At 54.6% G+C, this 16806-nt stretch overlaps 1 protein-coding gene across 9 annotated transcripts in view; it reads left to right on the plus strand.

Moving 5' to 3' along the window:
- The window catches only part of SMARCA4 (SWI/SNF related, matrix associated, actin dependent regulator of chromatin, subfamily a, member 4), a 90020-nt gene that overhangs the window by 57665 nt on the left and 15549 nt on the right, over positions 1-16806 (plus strand). For 5 of the 9 annotated variants that reach the window (XM_027969664.2, XM_027969665.2, XM_060415486.1 and 2 more), the window contains exons 24-30: positions 169-335; positions 3100-3263; positions 5319-5546; positions 5852-5950; positions 6217-6294; positions 6939-7157; positions 11436-11689. In XM_027969664.2, the coding sequence (XP_027825465.1) occupies positions 169-335; positions 3100-3263; positions 5319-5546; positions 5852-5950; positions 6217-6294; positions 6939-7157; positions 11436-11689 (1209 nt within the window). The other 4 variants (XM_027969667.2, XM_027969668.2, XM_060415488.1 and 1 more) reach the window with 2 other exon arrangements.

Consider the following 16806-nt stretch of genomic DNA (forward strand, 5'->3'; position numbering starts at 1 on the left):
TTTGGGGGCTGGGTAGTCTGCCAAGGGAGACATTTACGTGCCCCCGGACCTGGTGGCCAGCCCACCCAGGACTGGTCAGGTAGTGGGTGGGAACACATGTCCTCTGCCCGCCTTCAGGGCACTGTGGTTCACGTCCTGCGTGTCCTTCCCCGCCCCAACCCTCCCCAGGCTGGACCTGTACCGAGCCTCAGGGAAATTCGAGCTGCTCGATAGAATTCTTCCCAAACTCCGGGCCACCAACCACAAAGTGCTGCTCTTCTGTCAGATGACCTCCCTCATGACCATCATGGAAGACTATTTTGCATATCGCGGCTTCAAATACCTCAGGCTCGATGGTGAGTGTGGCCGGGGAGAGAGGTGTGTTTGAAAGGGCCTTGTTACTCACTGCTGCCGAAACTTCTGGTGGGTTTGCCCTCCCCCGTGAGGCAGGGCAAGGCCCAGAGATTCCAGGTCTAATGTTGGGAGTGGACACAGTGGCATGCTCAGTGACGCAGGCTTGTGGGACTGGGAGGGGTCCTGGGAATGTTGTGCTGGTCTCCTGAACACAAGGCTTAAAGTCCTTGCGCCGTAACACTGGGTCCAGTGGCTAACGCCTAGCCCATAGACTAATTTTAGTGGGAAGTGACAGAAACTTATATCCTGTGGGCGTAGGGAAGAAAGCCTTAATAGACTCACATAACTGAACTTTAAGGGTAAGCTTGCCTCAGGCACAGCCGGATCCAGGTACCCAGTTGGTGTCAGAGGAGCTTTTCTGGGGCTCTCGGCTCCTTTGTCCTTCACGTTGGCTTCACTGCCAGGCATCCCTTCCAGGCTTTCCTTCCACCCACAGAAATTGGGATGTCCCCAACACTGGGCAGACACAGTGTTCCCGCAGAGAAGCAGTTTGTCTTTTCCCCCAGGGGTCTGGAGTGAGCTTTCATTCGACTGCTGTGAGCAACATGCCCCCCTCTCCACTGCCCTGGTGGCTCTGGAGCTGAAATCGGACCTATCCATGCCGGAACCACAAGCACTGGGAGAAGCAGGAAAGGGCGGGATGGAGGGATCCAGATGTTGCAGGGGTGATAGGGGCGTGTCCATTGGGAACCACACTGGCCTGTGACCATCAGAAGCCCGGTTCCTGCCTTGCCAGCACAAGGGAGTCTGGCGGAGGTGGGGCTGAGCATAGCGCTGACAGTGTGCAGGACTCCTTATCCGACATGGGTCAGCTGACCAGGACGGCCCTAGAGGGAGCCCCTCGCTCTCCGTAAGATGGAGTGAATGGGGCTCTCAAGAAAAAATGGACTTGGGGGAACTTCCCTGGTTGTCCAGTGGCTAAGACTTCACCTTACAACGCAGGGGGTGCAGGTTCAATCCCTGGTCGGAAGCTAAGATTCCCATGTGCCTTGGGACCCCCAAAACTAAACATAAAACAGAAGCAACACTGTAACAGATTCAGCAAGGACTTTTAAAAAACTAATTCACATCAAAAAATAACATTTGGAAAAAGAGACTTGAAACCCACTGGGGTAAACACAGGTAAGAAGTGTGGGGTAGACCACATTTTTGCAAGACTTTGTCTAAGCTCGGTACCAGCTGCATCCATCCATGGCTGGACACCCCAAACCTCTCTGCCCCTGCTGTGTGTTTCTCGGTGCCTCTCGTGGTACTGTGGGTTTTCAGACCATTAACTTGTGATCGCTGGGTGGACCTGTCCGTCGGAATTGGCCCTCCCCACTCCCGCCCAGAACCTTTGCTGCATCTCCGTCTTGCCTTCTTTCAGCTGTTCTTAGAATTCCATCCAGGGTAACCTTTACAAACACAGCTTTGGTCAGGTGCTCACGTGTCCTGAGGCTGAAAGCTGCATCCCTGTCAAGGCCCGTGTGGCCTCAGTACTGGCCTCTGTAGGGTCTGAGCTTTCACAATGGTGACACCGCCCCCTAGTGGACAGGCCGAGAGCGTGTTCCCACCCACCCGAGTATCTGTCCACTTGCCCCCCAACCCCTTTTTCTCTCCGTGACAAGAGTCCTCCGTGTAAGTGAGGACTTCCGTTTGCTGGACCATGGTTGCGTCTCTAGCATTTCATGTGGTCACTGCCACATGGGTGGAAACTGGGAAAGAAATTCCTGGTGGTCCAGTGGTTAGGACTCTATCTTCCTGCTGCCAGAGGCATGGGTTCAATACCTGGTCAGGGAACTAAGATCCCACAGGCCTCTCTGCCCCCCGCCCCCCAGAAGGAGTGGCAAAGGGTTGGGGAGCTCAGTGACATGGGGAGTGGAACCTTCTGCTGTCAGAGTGCTGAGAGTGAGGGTACAGTCAGGGGTACCGGAGCAGCCCCTTGACCCGGCCCTGCCCAGCCATGCCTGAGGCCTCAGCCCCTCCTAGGAGCCAGGACAGCCCAGGCGCCATGGCCCTTGGGCCTCTGTGCTGTTCATCCTGATGTGTAGGCGAGTCGCTAGAAGCAGCACCAAAAATGACACCTGGTTTCACCAGAGGCACCTCTGCTTTGAGTTGATAGGAGCCTGAGGAGCTTAGATGCCCCTCTGAGGATCATGCTCAGGGCCCTCACATTCGAGTTGCTGTGGCTTCATGAAGCGGGGAGCCATCCTGCCCAGAGAGACATCCCCATTGTACAGTCCCCTGTGCTTGCCTGTGTAGACGGTTCCCTTTGTGAATGGAGAAAACCCACCACAGGGGCATGGAGGCAGGCTCCAGCCTCTGACCAGTTGCTCGTTACCCTGGCAGCACCGTGTGTCCCACCCAGAGGCCCCTCGTGGATTCGGAGAGGCGCGCTGAAACAGCGCCGCTGCAGCGTCACCCGGATAGCTGGTTACAGCAGCGCTCAGGGGCCAGCCTGTTGCCTGGCTGTCTGCTGGGTCCCAGCCCTGTGCTGTAGCCTGTCTAGTGCCCGCAGCAGCCCCTGTTCACGCGGCGGGGCTCATTTTCTCCTGGGGTGGGCAGACTGGCGGTCAGCGGTGTCAGCCGGATCTGAGTTGCTCGTCAGTCACGGTCCACAGCCATTGGTTGGGAGGCGGTGGGCGTGGGTGCCGCTCCCTGATGCAGGTGTCCCTCTGTGTCTCCTCCCTTGGTTTCCCTGCTAACCCTGGTCTACCCGCCCGGCAGGAACCACAAAAGCGGAGGACCGGGGGATGCTGCTGAAAACCTTCAACGAGCCCGGCTCCGAGTACTTCATCTTCCTGCTCAGCACCCGGGCTGGGGGCCTGGGTCTGAACCTCCAGTCGGCTGACACTGTGATCATATTTGACAGTGACTGGAACCCCCACCAGGTAACAGCGTGCACCCCCTGGCAGTGACCATGCCCCTGGTGTGAGTGTCCAGTGGCCTCCTGACCTTTTCCGAGAGCCCTGGCAGTGCCTGGAGAGAGGTGCAGAGGGCAGTTTCTCAAAAGCAAACTAATTCTTTGCTCTGATTATGAAAAAATACGTTTCACTGTTAGTTTAAAATTTTTTTCTGAAAATTCCCCGGCTGTCCAGTGGTTAGGACTCCACACTTCCACTACTGACGGCCTGGGTTCAGTCTCTGGTCTGGGGACTGAGCTCTCAAAAGCTGCGTGGCACCTTAAAAAAGAAGGGGGAGAAAAACAATCCTGGCATCCCGTAGATGTGCAAAGAAAATGGAAAATGGCCCAGTCCTCTGGGCTGGTAGTAAGGGTCCCGTTAGTCCTGGGGCCCTTCCTGGCTGTGTCCTGGCCCAGCCCTCACACCGGCCCCCTTCACGGGGGCTCCTTTGTGTGCTCCATGCGCTGCTGCCCTGATGTCTTGTCCGCGCGCCTGCGCGGGGCTCCATGCCGGTAGTTCTTTCAAACGCAAGTACCAGTTACTGGAAGAAACAAATGGAAGTGTGCGTTTTTTCCCTTCCCTGCCACTCCCATCTACTCTGAGCACACGCCAGCCTCTGCCTCTGTACACACAGACGCTCTGGCTTTGGCATGAACCTGCCGTGTTCCAGCGCGTGTCTCTTCCTGCCACCGGCTGGTGTGTTCACATTTCCATGCCAGTGCACCAGGCCTCTCCCCAGTGCATCCTCAGCGGCCAGCCTTCCTGGTGTATGGCGGCCCCAGGCCTTTTAGCTCAAACCCCAGTTGGCAGGTGTCCAGGTTCTTGTTTCTCGGCCTGACCGCTATCCTCTCATGGAGCCCTCTTGTCCCTCCCTCAGAGCACCGGCCAGGCCCAGGCTGACCAAGAGCTGGAGTATCTCAGCCCACTGGCCTGTCCCTGTCATGTTCTTGTTGGTTCTGCCAAACTGGCCTCCACCAGGCTGCCCAGCTCTCGCTCCTGTTGACGGTGTGAGTCTGCCCTTCCCCACGCTCAGTGGCTCTAGTTATCAGCGTGGGAACCATAGCCTGTATGCCAGCGAACGTCTGGGGTGGTCACTGCCGTCAGCCTGGGTTGGAGTGGTTCCCACCCGGACTTCATGGCTGGCCTGTTTGCTAAGAGGTGGTGGGGCTGTTTTCCCCATCAGCAGGCAGCTGGGGGAGAGGCCTCTGTGGAGCCCCTCCTCCACACTGGGAGGCATTGGAGGTCATGAGACACACGGCAGGGCCAGGGTGTATCGTGAGGTGCTGGTCCTCCCTGCCAGGAATCACACAGGCTGACCAGGAGGCCGAGCCGTGGGGCCAAGCCACGCTTGTCCACCAGGTGTGGCTTCTGCTGCCCTGTGGGGTGCAGATCTCCAGGTCAGCTCCACGCAGCCCCAGACCCAGGATTCCGTAGGCGCCCTCCTGTCTCTGCACTGGGCTCACAGGGTGACACAGATCGTGTTGGCACTGCGCCTCCCACTCTACTGGCGTTTGCTCCACACCAGGCACTGGGCATCCATTGCCCGTTGGCTCCTCACGCACACAGTAGCCATGAGAGGGGCTGCTGTTAGCAGTGGCTCCCAAGGCTAGACTAGTGGGACCTGGGCCCGGCGTTGCCTGGCAAGGAAGCAGCAGGGCCCCCAACCAAACCAGGCATCGACCAGGAATGGTGCGCAGCTTCGGCATCATCCTGTAAACAGTGCTGTCGCGTAATGTGGCCCTACCTAGGGGGCCTAGTCACAGCGATGGGCCCCCATGCAACTGTGACAGGAGCTGCTCAGGAATATAACCCCTCTGGCGGCCTTTTAAAACCACGCTTTCTTCCCGAGTGTCTGCCAAGTTCCACTTAAGGTAGAAAGAGACGCTTTTGCAGGCTCTCAGGGTGAAGCCCCCTTGGCGCAGGCTCCAGGTCTCATCCCTGAGTTTCCTGGCTGTGCAGCTGCTGGCCAGCGAGTGCCTCTGTGCCCCGACTCCCCCTTAACCACCTGGGGCTGACGGCATCTCCCCCCACCCCCGCCCCCAGGACCTGCAGGCGCAGGACCGTGCCCACCGCATCGGGCAGCAGAACGAGGTGCGTGTGCTCCGCCTGTGCACGGTCAACAGCGTGGAGGAGAAGATCCTGGCCGCGGCCAAATACAAGCTCAATGTGGACCAGAAGGTGATCCAGGCCGGCATGTTTGACCAGAAGTCCTCCAGCCACGAGCGGCGCGCCTTCCTGCAGGCCATCCTGGAGCACGAGGAGCAGGACGAGGTGAGCGCAGCACTGGCCCCGACCCCCTCCCCAGCGTGAGTGGTGAACGCATGAGCGGCTTTCGTTTTTGTTTTTTTTTTTTACCTTTTTTTGCACTTTTTCTTTTTCTTTTTTTGTTTTTTTTTTTTTTTGCATCCCTTTGGAGTAAAGGGAGTGTGGGCTGAAAGGAAAGACGATGAGTATACTTGCTTTTTCTTTGAAGTGGTTTTTTTTTTAATTATTATTATTATTAAAAAAACAACAACTGCTGGTGAAAGGCGCCGGATTGATAGCCCTGGAGACTGAAGTCCTCTATCTATCCACAGAGCAGACACTGCAGCACGGGCAGCGGCAGTGCCAGCTTCGCCCACACTGCCCCTCCGCCAGCGGGCGTCAACCCCGACTCGGAGGAGCCACCTCTAAAGGTGAGCGGGGTAGTTCAGTCTCCACGCCCATTCAATCCTCGGCTTCTCGGCTGAGACGGCCAGCAGAGGGCCCTGACCCCACGGAGCGTGCGTGTGCGTGTGCGTGTGTGCCTCACCGCTGCCGCGTGGGTCCCCATCCACCGCAGCCGGACCAGGGACTGCCAGCTCCTCTCCCACGGACCGCCGCCGCTCGCCTCCGAGCCCGGCCGCCGCCACCGCCCACCCCGGCCTCCCCGCAGCCGGACTAAACGTGTGACGTCTTGTAGGAAGAAGACGAGGTGCCTGACGACGAGACGGTGAACCAGATGATAGCCCGGCACGAGGAGGAGTTCGACTTGTTCATGGTGAGTGCCGCGGGCACTGGCTTTCCCACCTGCACGGACCGTGGGCCGTGGGGCTCACACGCCCCTCCCTGCCGACACCCGGCAGACCGAGTGGTCTCGGTGACATTGGCGTCCCCAGCACTACTGGGGAGCCGGGACAGCCCTTCGAGGGGGCTGCAGACAGCACCTAACTGACCCCTCTTTGTCCCGTGGCTTCCTGAGGTCTCCTAAGCGTATCACAGGGATGGCAGGATACCCGGGCACACCCAGTTCTGCTGGTGCCTATTGTCCTTGAGGCTCTCTCCCTTTCAGAGGGCATCACACTGTCCCAGGCCGAAGAGCTGAATCAGGCCTCGGTCTCAGATGTCCCTCGCCCTTCGTGGGCGTGGAATCCAGGGCGTCCTTGGCCTCAGCGGGCTTGTGCCTCCCACTGAGGCTGTCCATGGAGCTGCCATCCCATTTCAGCCCTTCTTCCGTCATCTCCGAGTCCTTCCCAGTTCTCTCTGCCCCACAGCAGAGTCCCAGCCAGGGTCTGACCTGAGAGCTTGGCCAGTTTGGCCACCGCAAAACCCAGCAACCATGTAACTGGGTCCCCAGGCAGGGCACCCCGCATGTGCTTGCCGGCCTTCCCTGTGCTAACACTTCCTTTGCCCCACACCCCACAGCGCATGGACCTGGACCGCCGGCGTGAGGAGGCCCGCAACCCCAAGCGGAAGCCGCGGCTCATGGAGGAGGACGAGCTCCCCTCGTGGATCATCAAGGACGATGCCGAGGTGGAGCGGCTGACCTGTGAGGAGGAGGAAGAGAAGATGTTCGGCCGTGGCTCCCGTCACCGCAAGGAGGTGGACTACAGTGACTCACTGACTGAGAAGCAGTGGCTCAAGGTACATGCTGGAGAGGGCCGTGAGAGGGGCTCAGGCAGCATGGGTTTGGCCACCGGGTTAGGGGCCTTCACCTAAACCCTGGGCAGCGCCCTTTAGCCATTCTCGACACGAATGACAGCAGCCCTTCACACATGGGCTCAGGTTCACTCAGTTCCTCCTGTTGAAATGGTGGCAGGCACACCCTTGAGGCTTCTGAGCCGCTCAGAACACTCTGCTGGGTAGAGCTGGCCTTTCATGTGTCAGGTTAAAGGAGACTTTTGGTGACCTTGGCAGGGGGCTGGCCAGAGGACCCAGAGCTAAACTAGGGATGTCACATCTCCCTGTGAGATTGTTGGGAGTGCTAATGGGGTCAGGTGCCCTGATCTGGGCGCATCATCCCTGGGAGCTGCAGGGAGGAGGGAGCGAGTGCCCCGCCCACTCCCCTGGCACCCCCACACCCCAGCCCTTGGCTCCCAGGGCCCAGCACTGAGGTCAGCATCTGGGTTACCGTGACACATCAGACCCCACCCCCACCCCGGAGTTCTTGAGTGTAGAGGTGACTATTGAGAGCCCAACCCTCAAATTGTTGTCCCTGAAACAGTACTTGCAGAAGGCAGGTGGCGGCTTTTGGCTACGCCCTGCTGGTTGTCACACGCTGGAATGAGCAGCTGCAGCCCAGGCCTATGATCACACACCCCGAGGTTCCTCTTGATTAACTGTGGTCTTGGTGCTTCCTCGGCCGTGAGGCCAGGTCTCCTGAGACCTCAGAACACCCAAGATTTGCAAGCTCACCCACTGAGCTATGCACCAGAGGGAGCTGTTGAAGCATGCCAGGCAAGAAGCCTACAAAACTCAGATGAGGCAGCTGGGGTGTCCTGTCCCCAGCCCTCAGCTCGGGGCTCTGAGAGGCAGAACAGAACCTCTGACGTCAGCCCAGCCATAGACCCTTACAGCTCCCATGGGACCTCTGCCAGTCCTGGATTGCTAAGGCAGTGGGTGCCCTTGAAAAGGGCCTCCCAGGTGGTTCAGTGGTAAAGAATCCCTCTGCAATGCAGGCAACACAGGTTAGATTCCTGGGTCGGAAAGATCCCCTGGAGGAGGAAATGGTAACCCACTCCTGTATTCTTGCCCGGGAAATCCCATGGACAGAGGAGCCTGGAGGGCTACAGTTCATGGGGTTGCAAAGCATTGGACATGACTGAGCATGCATGTACACCTTTAAAAAAACAAAAACAAACTGCCCACTTGTATATAATAATAATTTACGCACATTTCTTTGTCTACGTATTTTGAAGAATAACTTACATACCACGGAATTCACCCACTTAAGATGCACAATTCAGTGATTTTGGTATGTTCAGAGTTGTGACACTGTCATCATAAATGAAGTCTAGACCTTTCTTTTCTCAAAGAAACCCTTTGCTCTCTAGCTATCTTCCCATCCCTTTAAATCCTATAAGTAACTTTTGTCCACAAAAATTTTGACTATTCAGGACATTTTCCATGTGTCAAATCATGGAATACATGATCCTTTGATGTCAGGCTTCTTTCACTTAGGAAAATGATGTTTTCCGGGTTCATTTAGATTCTCGCACACATCAAGAGTTCATTATGTGGGTATATAGTACAAGACTTGTGTATCCAGTCATCAGTGGATACTCATCACTGGGGTTGTTTCTATTTTTCGGCTGTTATGAATAACACACTGAATATTTGTGTATACAAATATTGTGGACACATGTTTTGATTTCTCTGGGGTGAATGCCAAGGAGTGGATCATAGGGTCATTCTTTGTTTAACCTTTGAAGGGACAAAACTCTTTTCCAAAGTGAGTGAACCATTTTACACTCCTACCAGCAACACAAGAGGGTTTCAGTTTCTCCACATCCTCACTGATAACTTTTATTTTTTGGCTTTGGCTGTGCCAGGCAGCATGTAGGATCTTAGTTCCCTGACCGGGGATCAAACCGGCACCCCTTGCATTTGAAGCTCAGAGTCTTAACTGCTGGACTGCCAGGGAGGTCCTATTTGCCTCTTTGATTCCAGCCATTCTAGTGGGTGTGCAGTGGTGTCTGTGGTTTTGAATTGCATTTCCAGGGGGGCTCACGGTGTCAGGCCCCTTTTCATGTGCTTGTTGGCCATTTGTAGATCTTCTCAAAAGCCTATTATCAGACATAATTTGCAGATATTTTTTCCTGCTCTGTGGGATGGTTTTGGCTTTTGTTTCTCACTGTCATGATGGTGTCCTCTGTCACACAAAAATTTAAATTCTGATGAAGTCAAATTTGTTTTTCTCTTTTGGCCTTGGTATCATGTCTGAGAGTTAGTCCATTGCCAAATCGAAGGTCACAGAGATTTACCCCCTGTGTTTTCTTTCAAGCCTTTTAGAGTGTCAGCTCTTACGTTTAGGTCCATGACCCTTTCTGAGTTAACGGGGTCAAGGTCCATATCCATGCTTTTGCATGTGGCCTCTGGTCTTCCCAGCACCATTGTTGGAAAGACTATTCTTTGCGCTTGGATAACATCTTTTTTTTTTGTAGGTCATAGTCAGTAAAATTTGCATTAGTGAAAGAGAGATTTATCCAAAACGGCACTCCTCGGTCTTACCTGTGGACGTGGAATTGGCACCGCTTCTCTGGCAGCCACTGTGCCCTGTATGCACACAGACCCTTCAGAATGTGCCTGCCTTTTTCCCCCGCTGTGCTGGCCCACGTGTCTTGGCTGTAGGACCAGAGGCTCCAGCATTGGGTTCCAGAGCCTCCTGTAATAATCATCACAGATGCAGTGACTGTAACACAACAGGAATTCAACTGCTCACAGTTCCGCAGGCTGGAAGTCTGAAATCTAGGCATCAGCAGGGCTGTGTTCTGTCTCAGGGCTCCTTCCTTGCCTCTTCCAGCTTGTGGTAGCCCCAGCATTCCTTGGCTTGTGGCCACGTCTCTCCAGTCTCGGCCTCCATCTTCACATGGATGTCCCCAGAGCCTCTTTGTACGCCCTATTCTGTCTCCTGGAGTCTGGTCCACCCTAACAGAGGATGGTCTCATCTCAATCCTTGAGTTAGTATGTGTGCAGAGATCCTCTTATCCCATAAGATGGCACTCTGAGGTTCCAGGTTGATACAGATTAGAGGGGACACGCTTCAGCCCACTGAGTGCCCTCCCCTGGGCCAGCCTGCTCTCAGGCCCTCCTGCCCGCTCTGTGCCCCTGTGCTGTTCCTTTAGCCTGGATACCTCCTCCCACCGCCCCCCAGCCCTCAGGTCTGCTGACTTGCCCCACCCTGGGGAGCACTTCCCACCCCTGACCGGGACACATCAGCTGCCGCACCCTCGGAGCACCCCCCCACCCATGGCACTCTGCACACTTGTCACCCTTTTTGTGGGGGCATGTGACTGTCTCCCCTCCACAGGGGGCGGTGCTCAGTGCCTGGCCCCAGTGCCTGGCCCCTACCTGCTCACAGTTGCAGCAAGTCGCTGAGATGAGTAATCAGTGCCTCCCCTCCTTTTGGCACCAGGCCCCCCTCCCATTTCTGACTCCAAGCTCCCCTGGACACCTGGCTTCCTCTCACTGGATGGTCAGATTAGTTACTACCTTTGAGAATTCATCATTTGGAACTATTTTAAAATGACCATTCACGTTCATGTCCTTCAACTCAGCAATTTCACTTCCAGGAATCTATCTGAAAGACAGACAGATGTCTGGTCATGGCATTACTTAAAAACAGCCCACCCCCTCACCCCACCCCACCCCAAGTTGGAAAGAACCTAAATTGCCCAAGAACAGAAATTCAGTGAAGGCCCACTGTGCGAGAAAATACTTAATAGATGTTAAAAATTGTGTTGCAGAAAAACGAGAGGAAATGTATCTAGGACAACTTAGTGAGCAAAACGATGGGCCATGGTGTGGTCTGGGGCTCTATCCCACTGCCACCTCGGTTGTGCACAGACAGGTGGATGGTGGTCCGTCCACCTGTGGGAACGTTCCTGATACCATCGAACTGCACGCTTGACAGTGTTTGAAGCACTTGATTCTGTGGGATGTGGGTCTTAGCACAATTGTTTAATAACATGGCAGGTCTGGTTGACCAGGTCACCTCCCGGTGGAGGGCTGACAGGCACCCACTCTTTGCAGCTGTGCACCATGAGACTGTGACTCTTCAACTTGTCACAGACGCCGTATGTCCATGAAGGACGGGGTTGGGGAGGCAGAGCTGTCCCCCACTGGGCCCCCGGGTCTGCGCGCGGCCTCTGCTTGTCGACCTCGGTGCTGGCTGTCCTATTTTTACCACTATTGACCCTGAAGGCCATCGAGGAGGGCACGCTGGAGGAGATCGAAGAGGAGGTCCGGCAGAAGAAATCGTCACGGAAGCGCAAGCGAGATAGCGACGCCGGCCCCTCCACCCCAACCACCAGCACTCGCAGCCGCGATAAGGACGACGAGAGCAAGAAGCAGAAGAAGCGCGGCCGGCCACCTGCTGAGAAGCTCTCCCCTAACCCTCCCAACCTCACCAAGAAAATGAAGAAGATCGTGGATGCCGTGATCAAGTACAAGGACAGGTAAGTGGGGGCTCCGGGGGGGCCCTGTGAGCCCACTGCCTCTCCACAAGCTCTGGTTGGTTCTCTGTCTCAGAGTCTCTGCCCTCGTGGGACATGACATTCATGTCCTGGAAGAGGGGAGACAGTGTCAGCCGTGATGAGAGGGCAGGAAGGTGACCTTTGAGAGGAGCCCTGAGGAGGGCAGGTCTGGGGCCCTACAGTGGGGTGAGCAGAGGACAAGGGTGTCTGCTGTGATGAAGGCCCATCACGTGGCCAGTGGACCGTGGTGAGGAGGCTCCTGTGGCTGGAGCAGAGAGCCAGTGGGTCTCCTATAGACACCTGTCCCCCACCCTCGCTGCCCTCTTCCCATCTGCTGTAGTCTCCCTGGGCCATCGCAGGTCAGCCGCTTGTTGAGAAGACATAGACCTGGCTCCCTGCCCTCAGAGAGATACCAAATAGAAGACTGTGTGCCTTCTGCTTCAGTGAGGGTCCTGAGTGGGTCAGGAGCTCTCAAGAAAAACGGGGACTTTTCCTGGTGGTCCAGCAGTTAAGGCTCTGTGCTACCTTGCAGGGGACACGGGTTCAATCCCTGGTCAGGGAACTAAGATCCCACATGCTATGTAGTGTGGGCTAGGGGGAAAAAAAAGATGGAAAAAGCAGAATAAGAAAATCGTGGCTCTCTCACAGCCCTCCCAGGAGATGCGTGCATGTCCTGCCCACCCAGGGCAGGTTGTGTGCAGGTGCGCAGGGCAGCCAGGGTCGTCCTTCAGCCCCCCAGTGTCCATTCTGCTTCCTGCTACATCCAGGTCGACAAGGCTGTCCCCATGGCAGGAAGGCTTGAATTTATAGCAGTGCTTAGCAGTTAGTCACAAGCAAAGTGGGGGGGACTTAATCTGTGGGAGGGAATAGTGTCAAGGTGTGAGCCCAGGGGTCATCCCTTGGAGAAACTGTTAGCGTGAATTTTAGGGTGAGTAGTGACTGTTACAGAACCCAAATAAAGGATGCAAATTGTGCTAAGAATTTTCCATCATTAGAAGAGAAACAAAGGATGAAGTGGAGAAGAGGCAGATTCAAGTTCAGCTGCTGGGCCTAAGAATGTAACCTGTGTCATTGTTGAGAACAAAACATCAAACTCATTTGGACACTTCACCTCTGAGGCAGATTCCGCAGAGAAAAAGAAATGTAGAGAAACCATTATTCAAAATACGGAATGTACAAAAATCCAATGAAAATGACAGACCCTGGTCTTTTCTTCCTAGTAATATTCTTCCAAAAGAACCTTGTTAGAATCGAGAAAACAAAGACCCTTGGAGGTCAGTGGGGAAGGATGGGTTTTTCTGAACGTCATGCAGGTTGCTAGCATATCCAGACAGAGAAGATGAACCTTGACCTCTCCCTTCCCTGCACACATGTATTAATTTTAAATGGATGATAGACAAATGTGATGTAAATGACCTGTGTTTCAGTAAAGGTTTTTTTTTTTTAATGTGAAAAGAGCAACATGGGAGAAAATCTTCATGGCCTGGAAGGAGGCTAGACTTCTTCAGGAGGTCAGAAATGCCACTAGCAATAGAAGACTCTTAAGTGAGACTTCACTAAAGTTAAAAACATCTGTTCATTAGAAGACACCCTCTTAACAGATGGTGAAAATTGTTACAGACTTGGAAAGGAAAATCAGATTTTAAAACAGGCCAAAAGGGACTTCCATGATGGTCCGTGGTTAAGACCTTGTGCTCGCTTCCAATGTAGGGAGCACCAAGTTTGATACCAGGTGGGGAAACTGTAAGATTCTATGTGCCATATGGAGTGACCTTAAATAAATAAAAATAAAATGGGCAGGAACTTCCCTGGTGGTCCAGTGGTCAAGAATCTGCCTGCCAGTGCACGGGACATGGGTTGGATCCCTGGTCCGATAAGATCCCACCTGCCACGGAGCAGCTAAGCCAGTGTGCCCCAACCGCCAGTCCTGGACTGTTGAGCCCGTGCTCTGCAACAAGAGAAGCCACCACAGTGAGAAGCCCAAGCACCCCAGCTAGAGAGTGGAGAAAACCCATGCACAGCACTGAGGACCCAGCACAGCCAGAAGTTTAAAAATAAGCAAAACGGGCAAAAGGCGTGAGCACACACCTCCCAGAAGAGGATGCCTTGATGACCAGTCAGCATATGAAAAGGTGTTCTGATCACCGCACGAACGTCATGACCACAAGGAAACATACAAGTGGGTGGGAGTGACGTGCCCCCTCATGTGCCCCAGAATGGCGTCACCAAGAACATGGAGCTCCAGGACCTCACACGCTGCTCATGGGTGCACCGGGCTCTGGGCATTGTCTCCCAGAGCTGGGCACACTGACTGCACTTCTGACATGGCCACTCCAGTCCTGGTGCTGAGCACACACGCCCACCGGATGACACATACAGGTGTGTCCACAGCAGCTCTGATCACAACTGCCCTAAAGGAAACAGCCCAGTGTCCACCCCCAGGAGAACACGTCCACGGTAGCCTAATGGAAGAGCAGAATTCTGCCAACCACAGAAACAGCCAAACGTCAGCTCCCTGGAAGAATCTTAGAGATGCTTTGTTGAGGGAGAGAAGCCAAACATTGACAAGTACAAGTTGTGTGCTTCCAGTTACAGGAAGTTCAGAAGCAGATCACTGGTGATGGATGTGGATCAGTGGTTACTTCCGGTGGGGGGACTTGACAGGGAAGAGGCCCTAGGGACCCTCTGGGACTTTGGAATCTGGGTCTGCACTTGAAAACCTTCACCAGGAGTACACCTCAGATGTATATACTTCCCCATAGCAAGCTACATCTCAGTTAAAAAAAAAACACAGGGCTTCCCTGGTGGCCCACTGGCTAAGAGGACCAGTGCAGGGGCCCTGGGTTCCATGCCTGGCCAGAGAGCTAGGTTCCACGTGCAGCAGCTGAGTTCATGTTGTACAACTGAAGACCCCACCTGGGGCAATGAAGACCTGGTGCAGCCAAGCAAATCAGTAAATAGACGCTTGGAACCAGCATCTTACTGATAAGGCCCTGGATATTTTCAAACCAAAGACAAAATATGTTAGGTATCAGTCCACCTTCCGTCATCCTGTGACTTAGAGAAAAATCCATCTGAGCATCGTGTTTCGCCATAGGCACACAAGAGAAAGTGGCTCCCCCAGCTGCTGGGAACCACCATTCTCCGGGCTGTGTGAAATGGGTGGTAAATCGGTCTGGTATGGTGCAGGGAACCCTCAAGACTGGTCTTTAGGACACAGAGATCCTGTTAGGGATTCTGCCATGCAGCCTGCCGAGAAACCCAGCTGCAGTCACAGAGCTGAGCTCCCAGCCCTGTTGGACCCACACAGCGGTGCCTCCATTGAGGGTTGGACAGGCGGCTGACGTTTAACCTCATGTCCCCCTGGAATAGACGCCCATGCTAGATTGGGCATGCCTGCTAAATCGCTTCAGTCATGTCCGACTCTGTGCAACCCCACGGACTGTAGTCCGCCAGGCTCCTCTGTTCGTGAGATGTTTCAGGCAAGAAAACTGGAGTGGGTTGCCATTTCCTTCTCCAGCACTAGACTGGGAGCTCTCTGTTAAGCTGAGGGAACTGCAGAGCAGTTACACGAAGGACAGCAAATAAGACCATTCTGAGAAGTCCCCCCGCATTCCAGCTTGGAGATGAGTTTGGTTCTTGACTGGAGCCGGGCCTTCCGCTTGCTGGTTTGCTGGTGCCCGCATAGGAAGAGATCAGACAAGGCAGCAAATGCAGGAGAATTGTCTTGGTTGCAGTGCTACTTCGTGGCAAATGCTTTCAGAGATGATGTGTGGGAACAAGCTGACATTTCCGATGTTCTCAGCAGACAATTTGAAGTCCCAGGGAAAACCACGATGTGGTTCATGCAGCTATAGGATTCGGCCCCACCCTGTCTCTTCTGACCACAGCTGCAGAGTCCAGGGTCTCCAAGTCCATCCTCAGACTCAGTGATCGCCTGGAGGACTCAGAGCATTCTGAAAGCTGGCGTGCTCATGGTGATGGTTTCTCACAGCAAAAGGACACAGGTTAGAACCAGCCGAAGGGAGAGGCATAGGGAGCAGCATCCTGTGGCGTTGCAGGCAGCACCAACTTCCTGGCAACATTACAGGAAGACGCACACGGAGCATTACCAGCCCACAAGCCTTGCTGTCTGGGAACTCGGTCACATAGACATGACTGACCACCACATGGCTGCCTGGTCTCCAGCCCCTCTATGGTTGAGCTGATGCCATGTGACCCCACACCTCCGCCTAGAATCACATTCTTAGACTCTGTGCCCAAGGCCCCCAGTTAAAGAAAGTCACCCCAACCCTGTCCCGCTCCAGGCAGGACATCCAGGGGCCGAGAGATGGCCTCCTAGCAGCTGAGGACAAAGGCCAGACCTTTCTTTGGGCCAGGTTATAATCTCTGTGATGGACCTGTCACCTGCCTGGGAGGTTCTGAGGGACTGGCCAGTGTGCTGCACCAAGGAGAACAGACATAGAAAGAAATCAGAGGCAGCCTAACTCACTCTTCTGTCTCAGACTTCCGACCACTCCTTCCCAGAAGGAGAAGTGAAACTTTGGGCTTAAAGATCCCATTTCATTTCCAGAACCCTGAGATTAGCTAAACACTGCACTTGAGTTAACGTGGATCCGAAGGAGAGACCGTTACAGCTTGGTTCTTGGCTGCCACAGAACGGTCACCGGACATAGTCAGCAGCTGGCTTCTGTGGAGGGAGCCTGCCTTGCTGAGCTGGGGTCATGGGGCTGCCGTTCTGCCCCTGGTGATCATAGAGGCTCGATGTGGTCTCTCCAGAGAGAAGTGGCTGGGCCTGCCCTGAGCTGCCACTGATCAGCACCGCTCCAAAGTCCGCTTTCAAGTGTTGACTTCAAGATCACCCCACAGTTATGTCCAAATACCCATGCAGTCATGGGTGCTTGCACCTTCGCATCTATACCCTTGTCTGCATGCAGGTAATGTCCTGATTTGGAACCTTTTGCTCCCTTCATGTGTGTTCAGACTTAGGGCTGCCACACCCACCCTTGCCAAGCTCCTTGCCGCCCATCCGTGTGCCCTGCGAGTAGCATGCCCTGGCGTTGTATGGCTTCTGACATTGGCATGTGCAGCTTCTGGCA

The sequence above is a fragment of the Ovis aries genome, chromosome 5 (genome assembly GCF_016772045.2).
Source record: "Ovis aries strain OAR_USU_Benz2616 breed Rambouillet chromosome 5, ARS-UI_Ramb_v3.0, whole genome shotgun sequence".
Lineage (NCBI taxonomy): Eukaryota > Metazoa > Chordata > Mammalia > Artiodactyla > Bovidae > Ovis > Ovis aries.